Raw genomic sequence first — 25,336 nt, 5'->3', positions numbered from 1 at the left:
TTTCCCTGTGGCATCTGTGGGTGCTGACGAGTCCCCGCGGTGTTTCAGATTAGCTCGGCTTTGTAGTGTGCATTTTTACAGTTTACCAGCTCCCAGTCCTGTCCCTTTTGATATTTGCTTCATTGTTCCGTGGATCACTAGAGAAGTGTTTCTGGCCGGCATTCCTAGGATGATCGCTCCAACCACAGCCTTCAGAGTCGCTAACCAGAACCAGCCGCCAGGCCGAGGAATGGGAACTCTCAAGTAACTCAATAGCCTGCTCTGTCATCCTTTTTGATTTTTGCCAAGTTGAGCTAATATTGTCTCCTCTTCCTTTTTTTCCATTTCGTCTTTGCTGCCTTGCTTCTGAATCTGGCATGCTAATTATAAGCACTTAGATTTCTAAGCTTAGAGGGTTTGCTGTGACCTATTCTGCCTGTTACCTGGCCTTTGGGCAGCTCTGAAGGGAGGTGGCACAGCCAGTCTGACTGTTGTCAATGTGAACTCTGAGTGGACGTTTGGCCGGATGGTCACTGGAGAGGGAGCAGGCACTGGAAGTCAAAGTCACTTGGTTGTCCCCAGCTGCAGCAGTGCCAGCCAGGGAGGTCCTTTTAAAGTGCTGAAGTTGGGGTGCCTGGGTGGGTCCGTCTGTTAAGTGACTCTCGGTTTTGGCTCAGGTCATGATCTCCCAGTTCGTGGGTTCAAGCCCCGCATCGGGCTCTGCGCTGACAGTGCTGAGCCTGCTTGGGATTCTCTCTCTCCGTCTCTCTGCCCCTTCCCCCCTACCCCCTTTCTCTCAAAAAAAAAAATAAATAAACTTTTTTAAAAACCTGGAGGTTGCCGGAGCCTTTTTTCTCCGATGGCCAGTGGAATGCGATCCCCTGCTCTACATCCAGTGTCTGGTTCAAAGGCTGCTGGGATGGGCACCGTGGGCCTTGGCATCTCTGCGCCAGGCCCACAGTCACCCTCTCCAGAAGGTGGGGAGACCAAGCGGAGGGTCCCATCAGAATCACACGTGGTGTCGGAGTTCTAAGCAGAGAGAAGAGCAGAATCCACAGAGTCCGTTCAAAACAATTTCCATATGCCCCTTTAAAACCTGGCAGTCCAGCGTGGGAAGTGGAAGGCAGAAAGGAAGGGGTGGGGAGGGGGGAGCAAACAGACTGCGTAAAGCTGGCTCCAGACCGTGTGTATGTTTTGCAGAAGGTGCTTATGGCGAAACTACCACTCGCCACAGAAAGAAATCCCAGTTTTCTGAGGCGTCTTACAACACAGGCTACTAACTATACAGTTGATTGATTAACTTTACAATAGAGTTGACAGGAAAATGTTTTTTTGAAGAGGACGCTGACAAGACAAGGGGGAACTAAGCGTAAATTTGATGCCGATGTTAGCGACGTGCCCCATGTGTGCAGCGCTTTGGTTTTCAGAGTATCTCCACGCACGGCGCCTCATTTCACTTCGTCCTGAGATGTGGGCGTTACCGTGCAAGCCAAGAGCCGTGACCTGGAGCCAGGGAACAGTGTCGCCTACTGATGTCCACTGAGAGATCAGGGCCTGGATATAAACTGAGCCCCTTAAAGCGCACTTTTTCGGCACTACCAGATTTCCTCCCAAGAAGGATCTTTAAGAGAGTGAGGCAGTGCTGATTCAGTGATGGCTCCTGACTCTGATGATCACACCAAGGAGGAATACGAGCTCCTTTCTTGGGGATCCTTACAAATAAGTGCAGTTAGTGTGCCTCTGATCTTCAGCATCCTGAAGGCCGAGGATGAACGGGAGGCTGCAGGCGGTAGTCGGTTCTGGAAGAGTTTAGGAGTGTAGCTGCAACACGCAGTGAGAGAGTGACTTTCCACTCAGTATTACATCATCGTGGAGTTTAGGCAAATGCTGATTTTTATTAGAGGGAGTTTTATGGATGGGGCAATATCCTAGCTCTCTCGGTTGATCAAGGTCAAGCCATGCCCTAAAATGAACTCGTAAGACAAGGGGAGTCATTATCTGAGGTCCATAGACCACTTGGGATCAGACAGGTTCACTGACAGTCTTCAAGGAGTTCACGAATTCTATGAAATTACACACAGACTTTTGTGTATGTGCATTTTTCTCTGGGGAAAGGATCTGTAGCTTTTATCCTCAAAAGTGTCTGTGACCCCAAAATGGTTATGAAGCCACTGTTTTAAAGTGGCCTTTTTGAAAATCTTTGGTGGACTGGAGATGTCATGCACACTTGAAAAGGCACAGGGGGTGAGTCTTGGGGTCATTTCTTTAAGCTCAAGCTTTTCTCTTTTCCAGTCAGCATAAGAGACTCATCAAAGTGGACCTCTGTGACTTCTCTAGCGGAAAGTTCACTTTCTGATTCAAGTACCAAACTTGACATGGTTAGAATGATCATTCCTGTGCCCACTGTACTGGCTCAGAGCAGAGCAACTGTGATGCTGCAGCCTGAGAAAGACAGTCCCATGCAGCCTGCACATCACTGATGAATGACATAAGTTCCTAAAAAAATCTCTATCATATGGGGCGCCTGGGTGGCTCAGTCGGTTGAGTGTCCGACTTCGGCTCAGGTCATGATCTCACAGTTCGTGGGTTCGTGCCCCGCATCAGGCTCTGTGCTGACCGCTTGCTCAGAGCCTGGAGCCTGCTTCAGATTCTGTGTCTCCTACTCTCTCTGCCCCTCCCCTGTTCACGCTTTGTCTCACTCTGTTTCTCAAAAATAAATAAATGTAAAAAAAAAATTCAAAAAATCTCTATCATGTAAAATTATACCATGATGTATTAGTCTACAGAAGGACTGACTTTTCAGTGTCAGATGTGAGTCTAAAAGCATAATTATTTTCCACTGAACCAGTGGGCCTTTTTTTGGAAATAAAAGATCCCACAACTATGGATAAAACACAAGCCAGGATCTTCCTTGAGATCCCGTGTGAAAAAAAGGGGGGGTGGATCCCTAGGGAGGGAGGGATGGGAAGGATTATGGGGGTTACAGTTTCTTACCTCTCCAAGAAGGATACTGAGAAAAAAGAAATGTCTCTGATGATTAGGGGTGGGACAGCCAGAGGGCATCATAGTCCTTCTGCTTCATGAGGGAACCAGACCAAATTGTTTTTTATCTGTGGGGGTTGAGGAGACAGCATCCCTATTTTTAGAGTCTTAAGTACTGTACTGAGGGGCGCCTGGGTGGCTCAGTCGATTAAGTGTCTGACTTTTGTTTTTTTAATTTTTTTTAACGGTTATTTTTTTGAGAGAAAGAGACAGTGCAAGCAGGAGAGAGGCAGAGAGAGGGCGATATAGAATCTAAAGCAGATTCCAGGCTCTGAGCTGTCAGCACAGAACCCAATGTGGGGCTTGAACTTGTGAACCACGAGATCATGACCTGAGCCAAAGTCAGCTGCTTAACCAACTGATCCACCCAGACACCCCAAGTGTCTGACTCTTGATTTCAGTTCAGGTCATGATCTCACAGTTTGTGGGTTCAAGACCCACGTCTGGCTCTGTGCTGGTGGTGTGGAGCCTGCTTGAGATTCTCTCTCTCTCTCTCTCTCTCTCTCTCTCTCTCTTTCTCTCTCTCTCTTCCTCTCTCTTTCTCTCTCTCCCTTCTGCAGTCTATGCCCCTCCCCCACCTGGACACACTCGCACTCTCTAAATGAACTTGAGAATGCCAGTATCTTCTTTAAAAAAAAAAAAGTACTTTACTAATGCTCTCGGGGTAACCCCAGTAGGCCGGCCAGCCCATAGGTCACCCTGTCATCATGTCAGCTGGGGAGCATGGTCCTGACTCACACTGGGTAGCTAAGCATTTAGATGCTAGGTGACCCATGTACCCAAACCCACCCTTCCTTAAAAATATATAGCCAAAAGTCAATCACGTGCTTACATTTCAAGTACATGGAGGTGCCCACATGCAAACCACTTTATTATAATCACGTTGAACCCTCCATTTTTATGTTTAAGGCCCACAGATTGCAAGCTACTTTAGGGACAAGTCTAGTGACCCATAAATAAAGTCTTGTTGTCAGATGCCATTTGTCTGTGGGAGCCCCAAGCCCCAGAGTAGATATGATAGTAGTGATCCCTTAACAATACATGTGACCAGGGAAGATTTCTCCTAGGAAGGCAAGGATGGCTTAACCTTGGAGTTAAAGGCTACTAATGAAATATACTGCAACAGATCAAAAGAGTAATCATAGAGGCGCCTGGGTGGCTCAGTTGGTTAACCGTCTGGCTCTTGGTTTCGGCTCAGATCACGATCTAATAATGGTTTGTGCATTCAAGCCCCATATCGGGCTCTGTAGTGACAGCACAGAGATTGCTTGGGATTCTGTCTCTGCCTCTACCCTGCTTGTGCTGTCTCTCTCCAAATAAAAAATAAACTTAAAAATAAAAAAAAAAAAACAACCCATAAAGTAACCATCCATTCCTGATGAAACTTTTAGGTCAAAAAGTTCACACAAGCCTATATTTTTTTTATTGTGGTAAAATACAGATAACGTAAAATTCACCGTCTTAACCATTTTTAATTCATTCTCCCTGACATGCAGCCCTTCATGGCCACCCATCCCTGTAACTCTTTTGATCTTGTAAAACTGAGCCTCTATACCCGTTAAACAGTAATACCAGCTTTCTTCCATCTCCACCGTCCACCCAACCCCAATGGTGGTAGCAACCACCATTACAATTTCTGTCTTTATGACTTTGACTACTCTAGGTACCTCATAGGAATGGAAACACACGGTATTTGTATTTTTGTGACTGGCTTCTTTCAGTTAGCACGGTGTCCCCAAGGTTCATACACGTAGTAGCATGTGTCAGAATTTCCTTCCGTTTTTTCTTTAATTCCACTTTTATTTTTTTTTTTTAAGATTGTTTTTAGGTTTGGGGCGCCTGGGTGGCTCAGTTGGTTGAGTGTCCGACTTCGGCTCAGTCACGATCTTGCGGTCTGTGAGTTTGAGCCCCGCATCAGGCTCTGTGCTGACAGCTCAGAGCCTGGAGCCTGCTTCGGATTCTGTGTCTCCCTCTCTCTCTGCCCCTCCCCTGCTCATGCTCTGTCTCTCTCTCTCAGTCAAAACTGAATAAAACATTAAAAAAGTTTTTTAAAAAAAGATTGTTTTTAGGTTTATTGATTTATTTTAAGAGAGGGAGAGGGCGAACACGTGGGAGGGCAGAGAAGGGTGGGAAGAGAGAGAGAATCCTAAGCAGGTTCCCCACTGTCGGCACAGAACCTGACAAGGGGCTCAGACTCCCAAACTGAGACACCGTTACCTGAGCAGAAATCGAGAGGTGGATGCTTAACCAACTGAGCCACCCAGGTGCCCCAGAATTTCCTTCCTTTTAAGGCTGAATAACATTCAAGACTATTTTGTTTAACATGTTCAAGAGTATCCATCTCACGGGGCACCTGGGTGGCTCAGTGGGTTAAGCGTCCAACTTTGGCTCGGGTCATGATCTCACAGTTTGTGGGTTTGAGCCCCGCATCAGGCTCTGTGCTGACAGCTCGGAGCCTGGAGCCTGCTTCTGATTCTGTGTTTCCCTCTTTCTCTGCTCCTCCCCTGCTTATGCTCTGTCTTCCAAAAATAAATAAATGTAAAAAAAAAAAAAAAAAAAGAGTATCCATCTCATACCAATGGCTAGTCTTATATATAATAGTAAAAGGTATACCCATTATGATCAGGTGGAAGTTAAAGATGATTGCTACTTACTATTGTCCTGGAAAAATCCAGCCAATATAGTTCTTTAAGAAAAGGAAATAAATGATGTAATTGTTGAAAAAGAAGGTGAAGTTATGTTTATTTGCAAATAGCATGGCTCTCTATTCAGGCTAAAAACGTGCTTTGAAGTAAGAGTATACATTTAAAAATTAGTCAAGTTTTACAACTCCATCTTTCGGTCTGTGACCTCGATCCCACCCTCTGGCCTATTCAAAGACTCTGTTCTTGCATTTTTCCTTCTCATCAGTATTTTCCTCTTCTGGATTATCCCCAGCAGCATATACTAAAGCATCTCCCATCTTTAAAATACTGCCCCCTGACTTCATCTTTAAAATATCCTCTCTCTGACCTCATCATGTATTTCTCCAGCTACAGTCCTATTCTCTGCTCCCTTTCCAGCAAAACTCTTAAAGTTATCTGTAGTCACTACCTTAGCCCGTTATCTGCCATTTTCTTTTTCTCTTGATAGCCTTTCCTGTTTTTATTGTTCCCGCTTGGTGTTTCGTGTGGGAAGCCGACTCGAGTTTGTCTGGTCCCAGGCCCCCTCTAGGTGTGTGTGCCGGACAGAGCTGCACCCCGTTGCCTCCCTCTTCCACTCACTCTTTTGTCCTCACTTTACTGACTCCTCCTTGACCTGTCAAGGTCGTGAATAAACTTAGCTGCCACATCGGCTGGTCAGTTCTCTGCCCTCATCTTACTCAACGTGTCGGCAGCATTTGACACAATAGTGTACTCTCTCCCTAAAGCACTTTTGCCACCTGCCTTTTGGGACACCGGAGTCTCCCTGTTTTCCTTCTATGTCATGTGTCACTCCTTCTCGGTCTTTTGTGGGTGGTCCCTGGCTCTGCTCTGGGGTGCCTTTTCCTCTGTAGCCTGTCCTCTCCTTGGATAACCTCATGGAGGCTCATGACCCCTCACAGCATCCAGGCAGCGACAATCCCTGATTTATAGCTCATGCCCCCCAGCTCCCCAGAGCCTAGACTTGTAAGTCCAGGTGCCTCCTTGAAACCTCCCCTTGCACATCTAATGGGCATCTCAGATTGACCTCTCTTATCTCCATCTTTCCCTCCCAAACTTTTGCCTCCATTTTTCCTCATCTTGGTTCATAGGACCCCTTGACACACTTTTGCTCAAACTCCAAAACCATAGTACATCCTTCATCTTTTCTTTCCCTTATCCCTTCCACATATTCAGTCTGTCAACCTACTCTATTGACTGTCTTAAGAATACATCATGTCCTCACTCTCTGCTGCTATAACCCAGGTCCTCCCCACTGCTCTCAACTTCTGCCTGGGCTGTTTGCACTGGCCTCTCCGGATCCTGCCTTCTCCTTGTCTTCCCCTACAGTCTGTTCCCTCAGGGCTGCCAAAGTGACCTTTTAAACTGTAAATCAAATCATACCACTCCCCTGCTAATGCTCTGTAGTTTCCTGTTACACTTAGAATAAAATTCCATCATTTTTACTAGTCTACAGGGCCTTAAAGATCTGCCAAGAGCGCCCTTCTGACCTCATTGTGGCCCCTCTCCCCGACTCTATCTGACTGCGTCTACCCCAGCCTTCTTTCTGATCTGCCTCCCAGCCTCTAACAGGTGCCCTGGGCCTCAGGTGGCCTTCCCCCATGAACATGTGACTCGCCCCATCTCATATCCGGGATCTGTGCTCAAATGCCATTTCTTCAAAGATGCCTTCCCTGATTACTTGCCAAAATATGTACCCCAGGAGGGTGCCTGCGTGGCTCAGTTGGTTAAGCGTCCCACTTTGACCTGGGTCATGATCTCACGGTTCGTGGGTTCGAGCCCCACGTCGGGCTCTGTGCTGATAAGAGCCTGAAGCCTGTTCCAGATTCTGTGTGTCTCTGTCTCTCAAAAATAAACATTGAGGGAAAAAAAATTTTTTTTAAGTAATATTGGTAAGAATACTGAGGAATGGGCTCTCGTTTGCCACTGGTAGAAATATAAAGTTGCCCAAGCTTTTTAAGTGGCGAGTCATGGGTGATTTTTATCTCAGTTTTTACGGTTTGCTGTGTTTCTCATTTTTTCCAATAATTACTACCCCCCCATAATTACTTTTAAAATCAGATAAATCCCTTCATCTTCCTTCCTGCCCCCCTTTAAAATTATTAACCTGGCTGGATCCTTGTACTTGCAGACTTAGGAAGCTAATCCCAGCAGCAGGATGGTCTTGTTCTGCTGTTGAGCCTTTCCTCCTAAAAATGTTTGATCTGAAGCCCGTATCAGGTTTCTCTGGAATGATGTAGTACTGGTCACTGCCGACTGTATGTGCAGAGTCACTCCTGTTAGAAGGGCTGGTTTGGGAGCCCACTGGAAAGGCAGGGCTCACCCAGTTCGAGGTGGGGTCCCACGACCTTTCCTGCCAAGGCCCAGGTCTCCACAGACAGGGGAAGCCTAACATTTTGTAGCAGATACCCCACCCGACTCCTTCGCTGCTTGAGATTGAATTAAAAACAATAATAATCTGCTCTGTGCAGCTGGACTTCTGGTGCCTGCTTCCCCTTGACACATCCGCGCCCCATTCTGCCAATGCCCAGGCGGCCAGCCCTCCTGTGTGGGCCCCAGGCCCCCGGAAGGGAGGCTGCAGCTGAATCAGCAGTGGGCCATTCTTCCATTTCCCGTTGGTAGTTAGACATTTGGGCCATTCTGCCATTTCCCGTTGGTAGCTGGACATTTTGTTTAATTATGTTGTTTTCTGGGCTTGGCAGTTAAGTTCCAGAGCACCCAGTGGACCCCCTGAATGGCGGTCACTCTGATGGCGGGGAGCCGATAAAGGAGTCTGCACATCCTCAGCTTCCTGTCCCGGGCTGTTGCATTCATGCTTTCTCAGCCTCACCTCTCCTAGACCCTGGTCCTCTGACAGTTGGCTGAGGCAACATCGAACCTGCCAGTAGATTGTGCGTTGTTTTGAGTGGCACTGAGAACTAAGAATTGGAGCCGGCTCAGGATGTTGCTTCCCTAGTGTTTGTGGGTGAATGACACACACAGCGACTGCCGATACTCCCAAGTGCAGGAACCGATGTGGTGGGGAGAGCGCCGGATTCTGGCTACTTGGTCTTCTGTTGGGATACCCTTGTCCCCTCTCCCTTGGAGCTCAGGTGCCACAGCAGAGCCGGGAAGCAGGGGAGCACCTGCCTGCTGATGGGGTTCAGAGACACCAACAAAAAGCCTCCCTTCCTGCCTTAACCACCTGGTATTGGGGGTGCACATGTAGTTCATTTCCTAACTCATCTTCGTCTTTATGCTTTTTTTTAAAGTTTATTTATTTTGAGAGAGAGAGCAGGGGAGGGGCAGAGAGACAGGGGGAGAGAGAGAATGCCAAGCAGGCTCCGCACTGTCAGCGCAGAGCCCAATGCAGGGCTCGAACTCACGAACCATGAGATCATGACCTGAGCCGAAATCAAGAGTCGGACACTTAATCAAGTGAGCCCAGCTAGGCACCCTTCATCTTTATGCCTTTTAGAGGAAGTGCCCGTGGGAGAGGTAGGGGAGAAGAGCTGTCTTAGAACAGGTGTGGTCTTCTGTTGGCCTCTGTCACAGCTTGAGCCTGGATGGGACTCAGACTCCCCTCCCCTGTCACAGACCACAGAGGCCAATGATTGTAGCTTCACTTATTCATTTCCCTGTACAGCAGTGTTTTCCAGTTCTTTCACCCCTCAGTCCTGATGGGGCTCAAAAGGATGCTTCGATCGATCTGGTTTGGACTTAACCACCTTTTTCACTTTGCTTCTTACAGCTTAAACTTTGGAACAAATACCGAATTTCCAACATTCCATCACTAATATTCCTAGACGCCACCACCGGGAAGGTCGTGTGCAGGAATGGGCTGCTGGTGATCCGTGATGACCCAGAAGGTAGGACCTTGGCGTGTCTATCCCGTACTCCCTGTTCTGTCCCCCTACCCTGACCGTCCCTACTGGTAGAGAACATACAAATGAAATATATCTGAGGGCGTTTGTTTAGCTAGAGGATATTGTCGTGATGAAATTGATGAAATTATAGTATTCTCTAAGTCATGGTTAACGTTTTTAAAGAGATCAGAATGTCCCTCTTGGAGGCTTTCATTCATGGGCCAAAGAAGATGGAATCTGAAAAAGGAAGTTCAGTTCTGAGGGCTGAGGAGGTCGTTGAGAAGCAACGAGAGCCTGGAGATGGACTTCTGGTGCTGTTTCCACGGCAGCCGTCACTTTAACAATTAGAGGCAAACTAAGTGGTTGTGAGATTTTTTTCCTCTTTAAAATATTACCCTAGCAGAGTCATAGTCTTGGTGTTGCTCTCTTGGCCTCAGGGGTGACTGACTTCATTTCTTGGTGCTGCCCAAGTCCTGCAGCCTTGGCCTTGGTGATGTACCCGGTGTAGGCTGCCCTAATCACCCTGCTCACTGGCTGTCCAAGGTCTGTTTCTGTCCCACTGGCACTGGAGTCTTAAAAGCATCCTAAGGTCTTCCCTTCCTCACTTACTATCAGTTAGGGGAATTCAACCCTGGTCACAGGTTTTCCAAATAAAAATTTCACCTGCTTCAAAGAATTGCCCTCAGTAAAACCCAAGGCATGGTAGAACCAAGTTTTCACCTTCGCAGATCTCTCTCACACACACACACACACACACACACACTCACACTCACACTCACACTCACACTCACACACTCACACTCACACTCTCTCTCTACTCTGATCTTGTTAAAAATGCAGATTTCCCAGCTCCATCCCCAGAGATATTTGGGACCATTTGTTTCAGGGCGGGCTTGGCCCATCTGCACGTTTAGTCAGTCTGCGTGTCTCCCATTCCCCCCTCCCCCAACCCCAGGCGATTTTTGAGGCGGTGGTCCACAGACCACCCTGTGAGAAAACGCTGTTCTGTTGCTCTTCCTGCCTGGGGCTTAAGTGTCATCAGAATGGAGAACATCTGGGTTGAGTGAGTGTTACTCTTTCCTTTTACTGGATTTAATTCTCACTTGGTTCCCTGGGCCCCAACCCAGACTGACTGAATCAGAATCTCTGGGGGTGGGTCCCAGGAGCATGATATTTTAAAATGCCCCAGCTGATTCTGAAATGCCGTCAGAATGGAGAGCCACTGAGATTCCGGGGTTGGACTTGAAGAAACTCATGGTTAATACACGAGGCAGTGATTCCCCATCCTGGCCCATCATCAGACTTCCCTGGGAGTTGGTTTTGCTTTATTTTGGACATAGATCTTCAGCCTTGGCCCCGGATCCCAAGACTCAGAGCATGACCTGGGCTTCTGTACTTTTCAAAAGCCCCCCAGGAGCTGGGTCCTATGATCACCCAGGTTCGGGAACCATTGTCTTGAAGGTAGGTGGGGCTGTGCCGTGGATAAGGTTCTGCCTTCATTCCTGGGTTTTAGCTCCAGATCCTATGCATGTGTTAACAAATACTATTTGATGATAAAGCTGTCATGCCCTGCCGCTGTGAGGACTCTTGGGTCCGAAGTCTCAAGAAAGAATCTTAACGTTCTTACCACCTGTTGCCTGTTTCAGGTTTGGAATTCCCTTGGGGACCTAAGCCCTTCAGGGAAGTCATTGCAGGGCCCTTGCTTAGAAATAACGGACAGTCCCTGGAAAGCAGCAGCCTGGAGGGGTCTCACGTGGGAGTCTATTTCTCCGCACACTGGGTGAGTGTTCAGGCCCTCCTTAGTCCAGACGGAAGGAAGCAGCGATGTTGCCACTAAGACGAGTTGGGGTTGGCTTCTAGGGGTGTTACTGCTCGGGTATCACTTCCTGGTGTTCTTACTTCCTCCTGCACCTGATGCATGGCTTGCATGCCACGAGCGCTTATTATTTTGAATGATAATAGCAGCAAGAAAATTCTTCTTTTGACTGGTCTGAAAGGGTAGTCTTCCTCACCCATTCTGATGAGGCTTCTACTGGTCTCCAAGGGGGTTCATTTAAACTGCTGCCTGCTGGCACGCCGTGGAGGTGAGAAGAGCCTATCCTGAATGCTCACCATTACAAGGGGCACGTTTGTTTCTGCCTCTTTAATAAACTGGGTCTTGCTATCCCAGTCCTACTTGGGTCTTGCTTACCTGGCCTCTGCAGGCAGGAGAAGACGAAGGTACAGGGTCAAACCGTAGGATCTCACTCTCCTCTTTCAGTGTCCACCCTGCCGAAGCCTCACCCGGGTCCTGGTGGAATCCTACCGGAAGATCAAGGAGGCAGGCCAGAAATTTGAGATCATCTTTGTTAGTGCGGACAGGTAACGCGTGCTGGGGAAAGTGGCCGTGTGGTTCCCTTCCCCAAAGGTGGTTAACATGCATTTCTTTTGCCTTACGCTTCTCGCCTGCTAAGTGTAGAGTGTGGAGATGGGAATTGGGGAAGGCGTATCTGGGATGATTGGCAGACAGATGCCTTTTAGATTTTCTCATGCAATTGTTTGAAGGGGAGCTGAGAAAAACCTGTTCTTGCTGTAAATATTGGGGCACGTCCCACTTCCGGCCTAGGTCATTTGAGGTTAGGATGCAATTTTCTGATTCGTTCAGCTTTATGGATTGTGATGAAAGGGTGTGGTGGGGGAGGGATGGAAAGAAAAGAACTGGAGGCTAATGGAATGTGACACCTATCTGGGATGGCTGTGCTATAATTTTTTTCCGCTCAGGCCTCGTGCTTTGCCTGGGGGCTGTCCTAAAAACCAGAAGGGCAGACATTCGTCCTGGAGTACGTCTGGTCCTTTTAGCTTCAGCTTCCTCTGCTGCAGGCCCCCTTGCTGGTTTTATTCATCAGTGACCTTCCTTCATCACAAAACTCCAACTCTGGTTCAGACCGAGCCACCAGGTGCTTCTGCTTCTCAAGTTCCTGTTCACAGAAGGATCTCTGAGATGCCAACACACTGAGGGCATTTTGTATCTTCTAAAAATTTTTTTTAGTTTATTTATTTATTTTGAGAGAGACAGAGCTCACAGGAGGGGCAGAGAGAGAGAGAGAGAGAATCCCAAGCCCGCTCCGTACCGCCAGTGCAGAGCCAAATGCGGGACTCAATCCCATGAACTGCGAGATCATGACCTGAGCCTAAATCAAGAGTCAGACGCTTAACCATCTGAGCCACCCAGACGCCCCAGCGTTTTGTATCTTTGATATCTGCACTGTGCCATGCTTGGTGTATTGGCCCATGGTCCAGCCCTGGTACTCCCAGCTCCCCATCTCTGCATGTAACGGGATAAGCAATCATCACTCTTTTATTTTTATTTTTTTTTTAATTTTTTAATGTTTATTTATTTTTGAGAGAGAGCACAGGAAGGGCAGAGAGAGGAAGATGCAGAATCCAAAGCAGGCTCCAGCCTCTGAGCTGTCAGCACAGAGCCTGATATGGGGCTCAAACTCACTAGTCATGAGATCATGATCTGAGCCGAAGTCAGGCACTTAACCCACTGGGCCACCCAGGTGCCACAGTCATCATTTTTTTTTAAAGCTTTAAAAAATACCAACTTTATTGAAGTGTAATTTACATACAATAAAATGCATACATTTTGGACATACAATTCAGTGAATATTGACCCATGTATATACCCCTGTAATTGTCACAGTGAAGTATAGAACATTTCTGTCATTCACAAGGTGCCCTTGTGCCCCTTCTTGGTCAGTTCTCACCCCCAAACTCGAGCCCCAGGGAGCCCTTGATCTGCTTTTTATCACTTTGGATAGATCTGTCATTCCTAGAGTTGTTTATACATGGAATCATAGGTTTATGCTCAGTTAAAAGTGTGCTCCTGTACACAAGACTGTTATATGCACAATTTAGAAGTATCACGGGGACCGCAATGTCCCTGTACATCTAGGCTTCTTATAAAACTACCACCTGCCCGTGTTGGAAACAGAAACTTGGGCATGAGTTTAACTGGTAGGATCCACAGGAACAGGCTACTTGAAATGGCCTAGTGGTTCAGTTCCCATCCGCCTGTCGTGTGGAGGCTGTTGCTGCACGGTAACCAGAAGGGGTAGAAAAATGCCCCCCTGTAGCCTGGTGTCTGAGGAGCGTGATGTTCAGAGGCGCTGGCATCTGCAGAGCCCTGGGTGTAACTTGGTGGAAGGTGGGGAGGACACTGCGGTGGCACTTTCAGGGGTAACAGAGCCTTGTTTCTATGTGTGTCTCTGTAGGTCAGAGGACTCATTCAAACAGTACTTCAGTGAGATGCCCTGGCTCGCTGTCCCCTACACCGATGAGGCCCGGCGGTCACGCCTCAACCGGCTGTATGGAATCCAAGGTAGGCGTTCCCGACTCCCTGGGGATCCCTGGAGACCTGCTCATCTGGGCTCACCACCTCTTTGGCTTTTCTTTTAGAGGGAAAAGGACATCTTTATTTCCATTACATGTTCATGTTCCTTACCGTCTCAAAAATGACATGCTGTGAATTCTGCAGTATGTAAATTACACCTCATTAAAGGCATTAAAAAAAAAAAAGGACCAGCCCAGGTGAAACAGCTACTTCTCACCACCTGACCTGGTGGGTTCTCATGCCCTTGGGCTATGGAGCACACACTCCCAAATGACTTGGCCAGAATCCTGAGGGTTCTGTCAAACAGACCTAAGAGTGACCTTTGGTTCCATCAGTCAGACTCTCTAAGCCTCAGTTTCCTCATCTGCAAAATGGGCATGATAAATCCCTGCCACAAAGAATTGCTGGGAGCATTAAAAGGATAACGTATGTAAAGCACTTCATGGTTACTGAAGCACAAGAGTGAGGGCTGAGTGGCTGGTGCCTTCTTGGTGAGAAAACCAATGTCCTGAGAGTGTTGAAAACTGGGACTTGAAGTACTAATCATGGCATTTTTCAGAAATAATGATTATTAAGTGAGACGAATTGTGTTTTTATTCTCTGTTATGTGAAACCTCCTTCCCAGCCTTCATCCAGCCCGGTTTTCTCTTGGTAAAGCACTTAGTTGGCCTGTTAAGAATTAAATACATTCTTATATGTCAATTACATCTCAATTTTAAAAGAAGAATTAAACTCATTTCCTTTGTAGCAGTACTACCAGATCCTGGTTAGCCCTAGACAGACACAGCTAATATCTGAGATCTCAGTGCTGCTTGTGTTATAGGGAGTGAAGAAAGAAAAAAAAGACAAAATTTAGCCACAAATTCCACAGCTAAGGAGAACTCATCAGGTTCTTTTTAAGCTTTTTCTTCACCATTTAGAGTGAGCATATGGCTCTGTTGGGAGCTAAAGTTTCCAAATAATTAATATTTAATTTTAAATCAGTGCTTCTGCATTTCATATGTGCCTAAGAGTCCTCTAGGGACCTTGTAAAAATACAGACTCAGATTTCCTGGGTCTGGGTGGGGTGGGGCTGATAGTCTGCATTTCTAGCAAGCCCCCAAGTGACACTGATGCTGGTGGCCCAGGGACCACACTTTGGGTATTTATTTTTATTTTTAGAGAGAGAGAACACATTAACAAGCAGGGGAGAGGCAGAGAGAGAAGGAGAGAGAATCCCAAGCAGGCTCCAAGCTATCAGTGTGGAGCCCAACATGGGGCTCCATCCCATGACCATGTAATCATAATCTGAGCTGAAATCAAAAGTTGGATGCTCAAAAAAAAAAAAGTTGGACGCTCAACCGAACCAGCCAGGCATCCCATGGAGGCTCATGTCTCCTATTAATAAGAAAAGATGAAAGGAGCTCCCTTTCCAAACAAAAGCTGAGTGGTAATAACATTGTTTACTAGTCCAGAAGTGAAGGGACCAAGTTGAATAACTTAAAAGAAGATGCCACAGCTTTTTCCTTCCAGCACTGTGTTTGCACAGAGACTTACAACATGAGTGCCTAGACGTAGGAGCAGTATCTGTTGAGATGAGCATCAGGAATGACCTTTGGCCAGTGGTACTGAGCAGAGCATTAAATTGCCACTTTGTGAGGATAAGTAAAACTTCAGATCTCTCAATTCATTTATTCATTCCTTCAACCACTGTTTACTGAGGGCTGTATTCTTCCAGACGTTGTGTTCTTCCAGACATGGGGCATACAATCTTGAGTAAAAATGGACCCAGTCCTGCGGCGCCTGGGCAGCTCAGTTGGTTAAGCGTCCGACTGTAGCTCGGATCATGTTCTCGTGGTTCATGGGTTCAAGCCCCACGTTGGGCTCTGTTGACAGCTCAGAGCCTGGAACCTGCTTCGGATTCTGTGTCTCCCTCTCTCTCTGCCCCTCTCCTGCTCACTGTCTGTCTCTCTCTCTTAAAAATAAACACTTAAAAATGAATGAATGAATAAATAAATAAATATACCTTCTTGCTTTTAGGATTCAAATCTTTACTCCAAAGGTAACTCTGTGTATTACTTAAAGGAGATGTGACCATCTTATTGTCATTGTACAGTGGGAAATGGGTGCAACCAGCCAGTGCGAGTGTTCCTCAGCCTCAGTTCTGGGGCTGTGACTAGAAGGTCTTGGAGGGACTCCAGGTGAGCCCCATTGGTAGGCTGACTAGTTCCAGGTCTTTCCTTATCATTACCTAGACTTTGCTGCACTTCAGTGCCCATGTCTACATGCAGCTGTGCCCCACTCCTTCCGAGGACCACAGATTTCTCATCTTGGTCCTTGCAGCAATACTGGGACATTCCTGAGTTTTCTCTCTTCCCTATTCCCCTTACACACCGGCAGGTGTCTTTGATGTCTGTCTTCTTCTATCTCCTCCAGTCATGTTCTGGCTTCTCCTGTCCCTCTCTCCCAGCTTCTGTACATGTCTGTGTGCATGTATGTATTCACGCACAAATGAGTCACATAAGATGTGACTCTGTGTCACATGGTTGGGCCTTGGAACATACTGTCACTGATGACTGGGAAGCATCTTACATGTACATACCAAAAAGAATGTCGGCTGTCCTACCTCCACTAGGCATGGGGCCTCTTGGATCTTTGGGACATTGTTTCCTGTTTCTTGTCTTATTCTACCCTCACTGATACCACCACTCTAGTCTAGGCCACCAACAACCCAGTCCTGTCCCTACTTCCTACTGCTGAGTGACCTTGAGCTAGTTACTTAACCTGTCTCTCTCCTTTTTTTTAAGTTCATTTATTTTGGAGAGAGAGAGAGCACGAGCAGTGGAGGGGCAGAAAGAGAGGGGGAGAGAGGATCCCAAGCAGGCTGCACTGTCAGCACAGAGCATGACATGGGGCTTAAACTCATGAACTGTGAGATCATGACCTGGACTGAGAGCAAGAGTCGGATGCTTAACCAGCTGAGCCACCCGGCCACCCCACTTATCCTCTCTTTTCTCAGTAAAATTGGGAGGCTTCAGTGTTGGGTACAGAATAGGCATTTAATAAGCATTTAACTGATTAACTTGGGGGGAAAAGGAGGAAATTTCATTTTACAATAAAAAAGGTAACTTTTGGATGTCAAAAAGCTTAAACAAAGGCAACCAACAATATTAATAACATGTATGGCAAATAACCATAGGAAAAGATCTTTCATAGGAAAAGATCTCTCCTTAGACACTAGTAAAAAAAGAGAATTTAGCCAAAAAAATGTATAAGATATGAGGTAGGCAATTCATTTAGTACATTGATATGATATAATCATATCATTTTCATGACATGGAAAATATTCAGCATACTTCCATGATTTACAAATGAAAACACTGAATTTGTATCTATCTCATTTGCAAAGAAGTCCCACCACCCCCACCATCTCCACCAAAAGATAACCCCCAGTGTAGGGAAGAGATCAGACTGCTAGTAGAAATGTAAATCAGGACAACCTTTCAGGAGAGCAATTGGCAATATACATCAAAGGCCTTTAAAAATCTACTAAACCTTTAATTTAGAAATCCCACTTGTGGAATTTCTGCTTAGGAAATTATCCTATAGTACCCAGCAGAAGCTGAGCTTCTCCTGAGCAAGTGGTGGATTTTTGTTTTTGTTTTTTTCTTTCACCTTTTATACATGTTGAATTTCATTGTGGACACCCACCCCCCACCACCCCGCCAGCATTTTTTTTTTTTTTTTTTTTTTTTTTTGCTTTAGCCTCTGGAAAACCCAGAGCTGAATTTGTAACCACCTTTAGCAACTTTGCAAAGCTCACCTCTTTTGTTGCATGCCCTTGACCTTGGGTTCGTTTGCTCTTCCTTCCCTGTTTTCACTTCCAGAAGGTATTTTCCTCTGTTTTTGTTTTATTATATCATGTACTTTTTAAGCAGCCTCTGATCCTTTTTGGAAGAAAGGGAGAGTAGATTTAAATGCATAGGAATCTCTTTCTTGAGCTCCTGCTAGCAACCAAGCCTGTGGACTGAACTCAGGTGGGAAATAAGAAACCAGAAGAGTAGCCCAGTGCTGCCCTTGAGTGGACAGGAGGAGATTTACATTAGGAAATACCTAGAGAGCAGAGTATGACAATGTCTTGAGGAACTACAAAGTGTTGGTCCAGTCGGTGCCATTTTGTTCATAGAAGTCTCCATAGAAGACTGACACTTGTCCCAGAGGGCAGAGCAGGTGCTGGGCCTCACTTGGCTGCTCTGCTCCACCACGAGGCCACTTCACACAGAGGCACCTTTCTTCCCGAGCGTGTGCCATCAATAAGCAGAATCTTTTCTCTCCGAGGTAGGGAGCTGCCCTTTCCTGGATGTGGGGGCCAGCGTGATGTAGGTATTCCTGATGGTCAGTGCTAAGGCTGTAGGGTCACTTGAAGCTAATAATTACCAAAAGATGGTCTATATCATGCATAGGTAGTTTGAGGTGGCCGTCTGTGCCCCCTGTCTCTGCTCTGTGAGGTACTTGGCACAGAACAGAGACCTCATAAGGAAAGATCACAAGCTCTGCAAGATTCAACACAAGTTTTGGACACACTCCTAGGGCTGGGGGGTGCCCTGTAAAATGTTGGATAGGGCACAGAAAAATTAAATCGATCATTTTCTGTCTGCCTTCAGATAGCCAAGAAGGGAACTCTTGGATTCCCCAGCTGTCAGCCTATAAATATTACATATTTACACCTATAAATAAACCTATAAATAAATATTACAGACGTAAGAGCCGCAGTTGTTAGGCGTGGCTTAGACAGCCAGAAAGTGGCTGACCATGACTGAGGAAGAAGAGAAGGGGGAGTTCTCAGAGACGCACTGGTTTGGTTTCATCTCTTAAGGCCCAGGCGGTGTGGGGACGAGAAGTACACATGTGGTCGCGACTTCCAGGAGCCCTCAGTTGAGGACCACAAAGCTGACCTGGAGAGGCCCTGTGGCCAAGCAAGCAGAGGCCATCCAGCCACAGTGAAAGAATGTGAGATTCAGGCCGAACCCAGTGCCAGCCAGCCAGCGTCCTCTGCATTGGGCCAGCCCCACTGCTCCCCATCTGCTGGCTCCATGGCATACGGTCCCTGCCATCTGTGCTAGTCTCTCTTCAGGGAGGACCTGCCTGCTCTCCCAGCTCCCACCTCCTGCTTCCTCACTGTCAGGTTTATAGTCTCCCTGGCACAGGGTTTGTGCTGACTGCTTCCTTGACCACTTAGGACTCACTCCTGCAGGCATCCTGGCAGGCATTGCCTGCTGACCTTGATCTGTCTGCCTCCAGCCCTGTCAAGCCAGACATGCACTAAAGCACAGGATCCTTCTCAAAGTAGCATCTCATGAAGAGCCATGCAATGGACTAATCTGAGTCCAGGTGAGACTCTGGCTTGGAGCTGTTGAACCAGGAGGGCTTCACCGAAGAGATGGCTCTGGAGGATGGGATTTAGATAGGGAGTGTCTGGGGCAAAGGCCAGAGTGGGATACTGTAGTGTATTGTAGGGCAGAGTGTGCAATAAGGTCAACGGTGCCACATCTTAGAGGGCCTTGAGCACCATGCCGAGGTCCTTGAACTTGTGATCAATGAGATAGTGATACTTAATCTAGACCAGAAGAGAAATCCCAGAGGCAGATTGTCTGCTGATATTTCTGATGGACACATTGAGTGCCCACCGTGACCAGCCTCACACTGGGCTTCAGGCCTACCTATGGCGAGAGGGAGGCTGCTCCCTCAGGCTCTGGGACAGGTGGCCCAGGTGGCTTCTGCAGCCCAGTGCCCATCTCCCTGCCTCTGCCTCCGCCTCCCTCTAGCCTCACAGGGTCACTTAGTGTCTTCTGCTTCGTGGCATTATGGGGGTTCCATGTACATTAGAAGGCCTGGTTTCTGTTAGAGGCACACGTTGTTAGTAAGTTCTTGTGCAGCGTTTCGTAACGATCTTACCAGTCAGCGATACTGTGCTTACGAGTACACATATACCTCAAGAGGTATCGTGGGTTCAGTACTAGACCACCATAATAAAGCATAGTCTCAGTAAAGCCAAATTAATTTTTTTGGTTTTTCATTGCCTATAAAAGTTATGTTTACACTACATTGTAGTCTTTTAAATATTTATTTTTGAGAGAGAGAGAGCATGAACGGAAGGGGGACAGAGAGAGAGGGGGACAGAGGATCTGAAGCAGGCTCCGTGCTGACAGGACAGAGCCTGATACAGGACTCAAACTCACGAACCATGAGATCATGACCTGAGCCAAAGTTGGACACTCAATCGACTGAGCCACCCAGGCCTCCCTACAGTGTAGTCTTTTTATTGAGTGTTTATTATGTGCTCAATATGGTTCCATTTTCATATGTATTAAGTCAGTTAATCCTAACCATGTGATCAACACCATGTGATATAATTATTAGCCTGTAAAGTGTGCAATAGCATTATGTCTAAAAAATGACATACATACCTTAATCAAAAAATAATTTGGGGGCACCTGGGTGGCGCAGTCGGTTAAGCGTCCGACTTCAGCCAGGTCACGATCTCGCGGCCCGTGAGTTCGAGCCCCGCGTCAGGCTCTGGGCTGATGGCTCGGAGCCTGGAGCCTGTTTCCGATTCTGTGTCTCCCTCTCTCTCTGCCCCTCCCCCGTTCATGCTCTGTCTCTCTCTGTCCCAAAAATAAATAAAAAACGTTGAAAAAAAATTTAAAAAAATAAAAAATAAAAAAAATAATAATAATTTGTTGCCAGAAAATGCCAGCCATCATCTGAGCTTTCAACGAGTTGTAATCACTGATCACAGATCACCATAACAAGTGTAATAATGATGAAAAAGCTTAAAATATTGCAAGAATTCCTGAAATGTTGACCGAGAGACATGAAATGAGCAAATGTTGTTGGAAAAATGGTGCCAGTGAGGGTGCCTGGGTGGCTCATTCGGTTAAGCATCTGACTTTAGCTTAGGTCGTGATCTCACAGTTTATGAGCTTGAGCCCCACATCAGGTTCTGTGCTGACAGCTCAGAGCCTGGAGCCGCTTCGGATTCAGTGTCTCCCTCTCCCTTTGCCCCTCCCCTGCTCATGCTCTGTCTCTCTCTCTCGCAAAAAAATAAATAGTAAACATTAAAAAAAGGTTTTTTTTAATGGCGCACCAATGGCCTTGCTTGAACAGAATTGCCACAAACCTTCAGTTTATAAACACACACACACACACACACACACACACACACACACACTATCTCTGAGGTGCGGTAAAGTGACGTGAAATAAAACGAGGTGTGCCTGTGCAGATGAGTTTTCGTATCAGACTGCCTCTGACTACCCAACCAGAAGGTAGAAAAGTGCATGGCCTGTTCTGGGGGTGGGGGGTGGGGGTTGCAGGGAACAGCGTTGCACAGGCTGGAACAGAGCAGAGTGATGAGGGTGTGGAGCAGGGGCTGGCCCTGGACTCCCCTGGTGACCACGAGCTGAGCTCTGGCGCCGTCCCCTTCCTCCCTGTTGGTGTCCCACGGTGCAGTCTCTCCTGAGGTCCCTGTTCCTTCCTCTCTGCCATGAAATACCTCTTTTATGTCGGCAGGTGCATCACTTAGAATGTCTGGGCATCTCCCCCATCGCCTTTCTTCTTTCTTGTTAGAAGAAATACCAGCTGGGCTTTCTGAGATTCTGCCTTTGTTCTTCTAGAGTCTTGCTCTTGCCTCTTGCAGTTTTCCTTCTCTTTCTTACCTCCTTGTCTCTCTTTCTCTATTAGCTCCTTGCCATCCACTTCACGGAATGCTCGGGTCTCTCTTAGCTGTAAATGCTGCTGGCTCGGGCTGCTCGGGCTGCCATAATGCCCACCATGGCTTAACTAGCCGACATTGGTTTCTCACAGTGCTGGAGATTCGATTCCAAGTGACAGCTTGATTTCTGGCTTGTAGATGGCCACCCTCTTGCTGGGTCCTCACATGATGGAGAGAAAGCTCTGGTGTCTCTTCTCTTTTATAAGGACACTAGCCCTATCCAATCAGGGCCCCATCCTTAAGACCTCATTTAACCTTTATCACCTCCTCACAGGCCCCATCCCCAGGTTAGGGCTTCAAATATGAATTTGGGGGTAACACATTCAGTCCCAAACAGCTACCATTCCTCTCTCTTTTTGTCGAACATCAAAATTCTCAAGAAAAAAACGTAAAATAAGATGAGTTAAAAAAATTCTCAAGCCATTTCCTTGGCTTCTACCACGTGACCTGCCTCGTGCTACAAGGGCCACCAGCATGGTAAGGTCGTGGCCCCTGTCCTCGTGGAGCTCAGAGAATCTGCTTCACCTCTTGTTCTTTTGGCCCATTACTGAGCTGCCACTGGCCTCTCAGGTCACCGGCACCTCCTGGTCATGTTTTATTTAATAAATAATAGTCATGTGCATGTCATATGCCAGGTGTTTGTCTGCTGATGAACTAAAAAAAAAAAAAAATGTCTCTGACCTCATGGAGCTTACATTCTGGCAGAAAGAGATAGGCAGTAAACATAATTTTTAAAAGCAAAGTGGGGGCGCCTGGGTGGGTCAGTCAGTGAAGCATCTGACTCTTGATTTTGGCTCAGGTCATGATCTCACAGTTGTGAGATCCAGTCCCGTGTTGGTCTCCGTGCTGGGTGTGGAGCCTGCTTAAGATTCTGTCTCTCCCTCTGCTCCACTCCCACTGGCGTGCACGCATGCATGCTCTCAAAAAAAAAAATAATAGTGTGTGTGGTGTATTGAGTTATGAGAACTATGGATTAAAACTAGAGCAAGGTAAAGGAATCGGGAGGACAAGGGTGGGTCACAATTTCAAATACGGTGGTCAGGATCAACTCCATGGAGAAGGTGATGAGAAAATTAACCTTGTGGTTCTCTGAGAGAGAAAACTATCCCAGGCAGAGGGAACAGCCAGTGCGAAGGCTCTGGGGCAGAAGTATGCCTGACGTGTTTATGGAACAGTGAGGCCAGTGTAGCTGGAACAGGATGAGCAAGGGGAATTTGGGGGTGCTTAGACTAGAGAGGGTCCCATAAGGACCTTTGTTAATAGGACTTTGGCTTTCACACTGAGTGAAGTGGGCCAGCAAGGGTGGGGGGTGTTGGGCAGAGGAGTCCCATAATCTAATGGTAGGGTCCCTCTGGTTGTTGTGCCGAGAAGCAGGGAGAGCCATTGGGACGTTGTTGTAGTCATCCAGGGACCAAATGGTGGTGCTCCGGGAGGGATAGTAGCAACAGGAGTGGCAAGACGTGGCTGGTTCTGTACAGAGGTTGATGGTAGAGTCTTAGAATTTGCTGACAGACTCGATGTGGAGGGTGAGAGTAAAGGAAGAGTCAAGACAGCACCACGGCTTCCTGCCCAAGCAGCTGAGGGAAGGCGTCCCCGTCAGCAGAGCTGGGAAAGCCTTGTGTGTTGGATGCAGGGCATGTGGACAGCAGCGATATGGAATTCAGTTGAACAATAGTTTAATTCTGACCATGTTGAATTTGACCGAGTGGTGGTGTAGATGCAGCAGTCTGGAATTGGGAGGGAGGTGCGCCTTGAGATATAAATGTGGCATTTTCTTTTTTGTTTCTTTTTTTTCCTAATGTTTATTTATTTTTGAGAGAGAGAGAGACAGAGACAGAGTGCAACCAGGGGAGCAGCAGAGAGAGGGAGACACAGAATCCAAAGCAGGCTCCAGGCTCTGAGCTGTCAGCACAGAGTCTCACACGGGGCTCAAACTCATGAACCGTGAAATCATGACCTGAGTTGAAGTCAGACAATTAACCTACTGAGCCACCCAGATGCCCCTAAATGTGGCCTTTTCCACTTGATCTGTGGTTACATTGCAAGCCTAAAATCGGATGAGGCCACACTATTGACCTCCCCATTCTCCTCTTGCTTCATTTGCTTTTGTTTTCAGACACTTTGGGCTACCCCTAAAATCCTTTCTTCTTCCTTTCACATCACCCCCACTCCTGGCTGTTTCCTGCCCCGCTGTCTCTTGGATTTCTCCTCCGCCATGTCCTCTGAGGGGTCCTGTCTAGGGCTCTTCTTCCTGTGTTCTCAGGGTTCCTTTATACCTAGCACGCCTCCTTTCCTCTGCTCCACCTCGTCCTCCTCTGCCCCAGTGTGCTGTATGCATCAACATGGCAGAGCAGCTCCAAGTGAACCTTCCAGAAGATCTACTCTCATAGTAATGTTCATCCCCCGCCAAGAAGCCCTTATGGCTGTGGTTCTCCACAGTCTGGTCTCAACCACCTTTCCAGCCCTACTTCTTCCTGCTCCCCTATCCACACCGTCCTCTCCCCATCCCTGCCATCTCTCATGGCCTCCCTCCCCAGCCCTCCATCACCATTCTCCACATCCTCCCCATCCTCCCAGCTCAAATGCTGCCTCCCCAGTGCCTTCCCTCATGGAGCAAACCTCCCTCTTCTGAACTCCTGTGCTTGTGTGATCTCTTGTCATGTGTCACGTTCCCATGTGTAGTTCCACAGGTGGACTCTCTTCTCGGGGATCAGCTGCTCCTTTAGGACAAGGAGTGGGGACATGTAGGTTCCAAACCTGGAGTTCTTTTCCTTTCTTCCCTACCTTCCTCCCTCCTCCCTCCTCCCTCTTCCCTCCTTTCTTTCCTTTCTGGTTCATTCAGGCTTTTCTTCAGCAATCATTTCTTGGACACCTGCTGTGGCTTTGAGCCAGATCCTGAGGCAAAGGTGACTGGTACCTGCCCTCCAGCTGGGCTGGAGACACAGGGAACACCATGTTCCTTACAGGGGTGCTCTGTCCCCACGCACCTCAATACACCGGGGATAGTCTCCACCTTTGGAGCCCTTGTGGTTCCCGCCCCTGGTTTGGTATCACTGCTGATGGCCTCTCTCGAGTCTTGGAAGGGGGTAGCTCCTTGCCAGGCTGTACCATCCCCTGGCTGGATTTCGCTTTTGCTTGCATCTGAGGATATTTAAATGCCACCGGTCTAGCTCTGCTACCTTTGAACTTGAAGGAATTGTCTATTCTTTTATACTCACCGTAGCATCACAGAACTCTGAAAATTATTTTTGATTGAACTCTATTTCTGAGTCTTGTGTGACTCTGTGGTTACAACTTCCAAAGTCATTCAACAGGTGTATTTATATGTATGTCTGTATTTTCTGAGCTGTTTTTACTCACAACACTCATTTAAAAAAAAAAAGATTTTACTTTTAAGTAAACTCTCCATCCAACATGGGGCTCAAACTCACAACCCTGAGGTCAAGAGTTGCATACTCCACTGATTGAGGCAACCAGGCGCCCCTACTCACAACACTTCTGATACCAAATATGTGTGAGTGGTTCCCTCTCCCCAACACCAACCTCCTGGGTTCTCTGGGTGTCCTGCAAGTCGACTGAATTCTGACACCGTTGACCTGGAGTTAGTGGCAGATCCCACGGGTCAAGGGCTCAGTCCCACCAGAATCCCCACACTTCAGAC

At 47.4% G+C, this 25,336-nt stretch overlaps 1 protein-coding gene across 2 annotated transcripts in view; it reads left to right on the top strand.

Annotated features, from left to right (window-relative positions):
• The window catches only part of NXN (nucleoredoxin), a 158,410-nt gene that overhangs the window by 118,911 nt on the left and 14,163 nt on the right, over positions 1-25,336 (top strand). For both annotated transcript variants that reach the window (XM_042917290.1, XM_042917291.1), the window contains 4 exons: positions 9,433-9,550; positions 11,194-11,327; positions 11,808-11,908; positions 13,804-13,910. In XM_042917290.1, the coding sequence (XP_042773224.1) occupies positions 9,433-9,550; positions 11,194-11,327; positions 11,808-11,908; positions 13,804-13,910 (460 nt within the window). The remainder of the gene's footprint in view (positions 1-9,432; positions 9,551-11,193; positions 11,328-11,807; positions 11,909-13,803; positions 13,911-25,336) is intronic.

Source organism: Panthera leo, chromosome E1 (genome assembly GCF_018350215.1).
Source record: "Panthera leo isolate Ple1 chromosome E1, P.leo_Ple1_pat1.1, whole genome shotgun sequence".
NCBI classification, from domain to species: Eukaryota; Metazoa; Chordata; class Mammalia; order Carnivora; family Felidae; genus Panthera; species Panthera leo.
The sequence above is the reverse complement of the archived record's forward strand: the minus strand, read 5'-3'. Positions and strand labels throughout refer to the sequence as shown.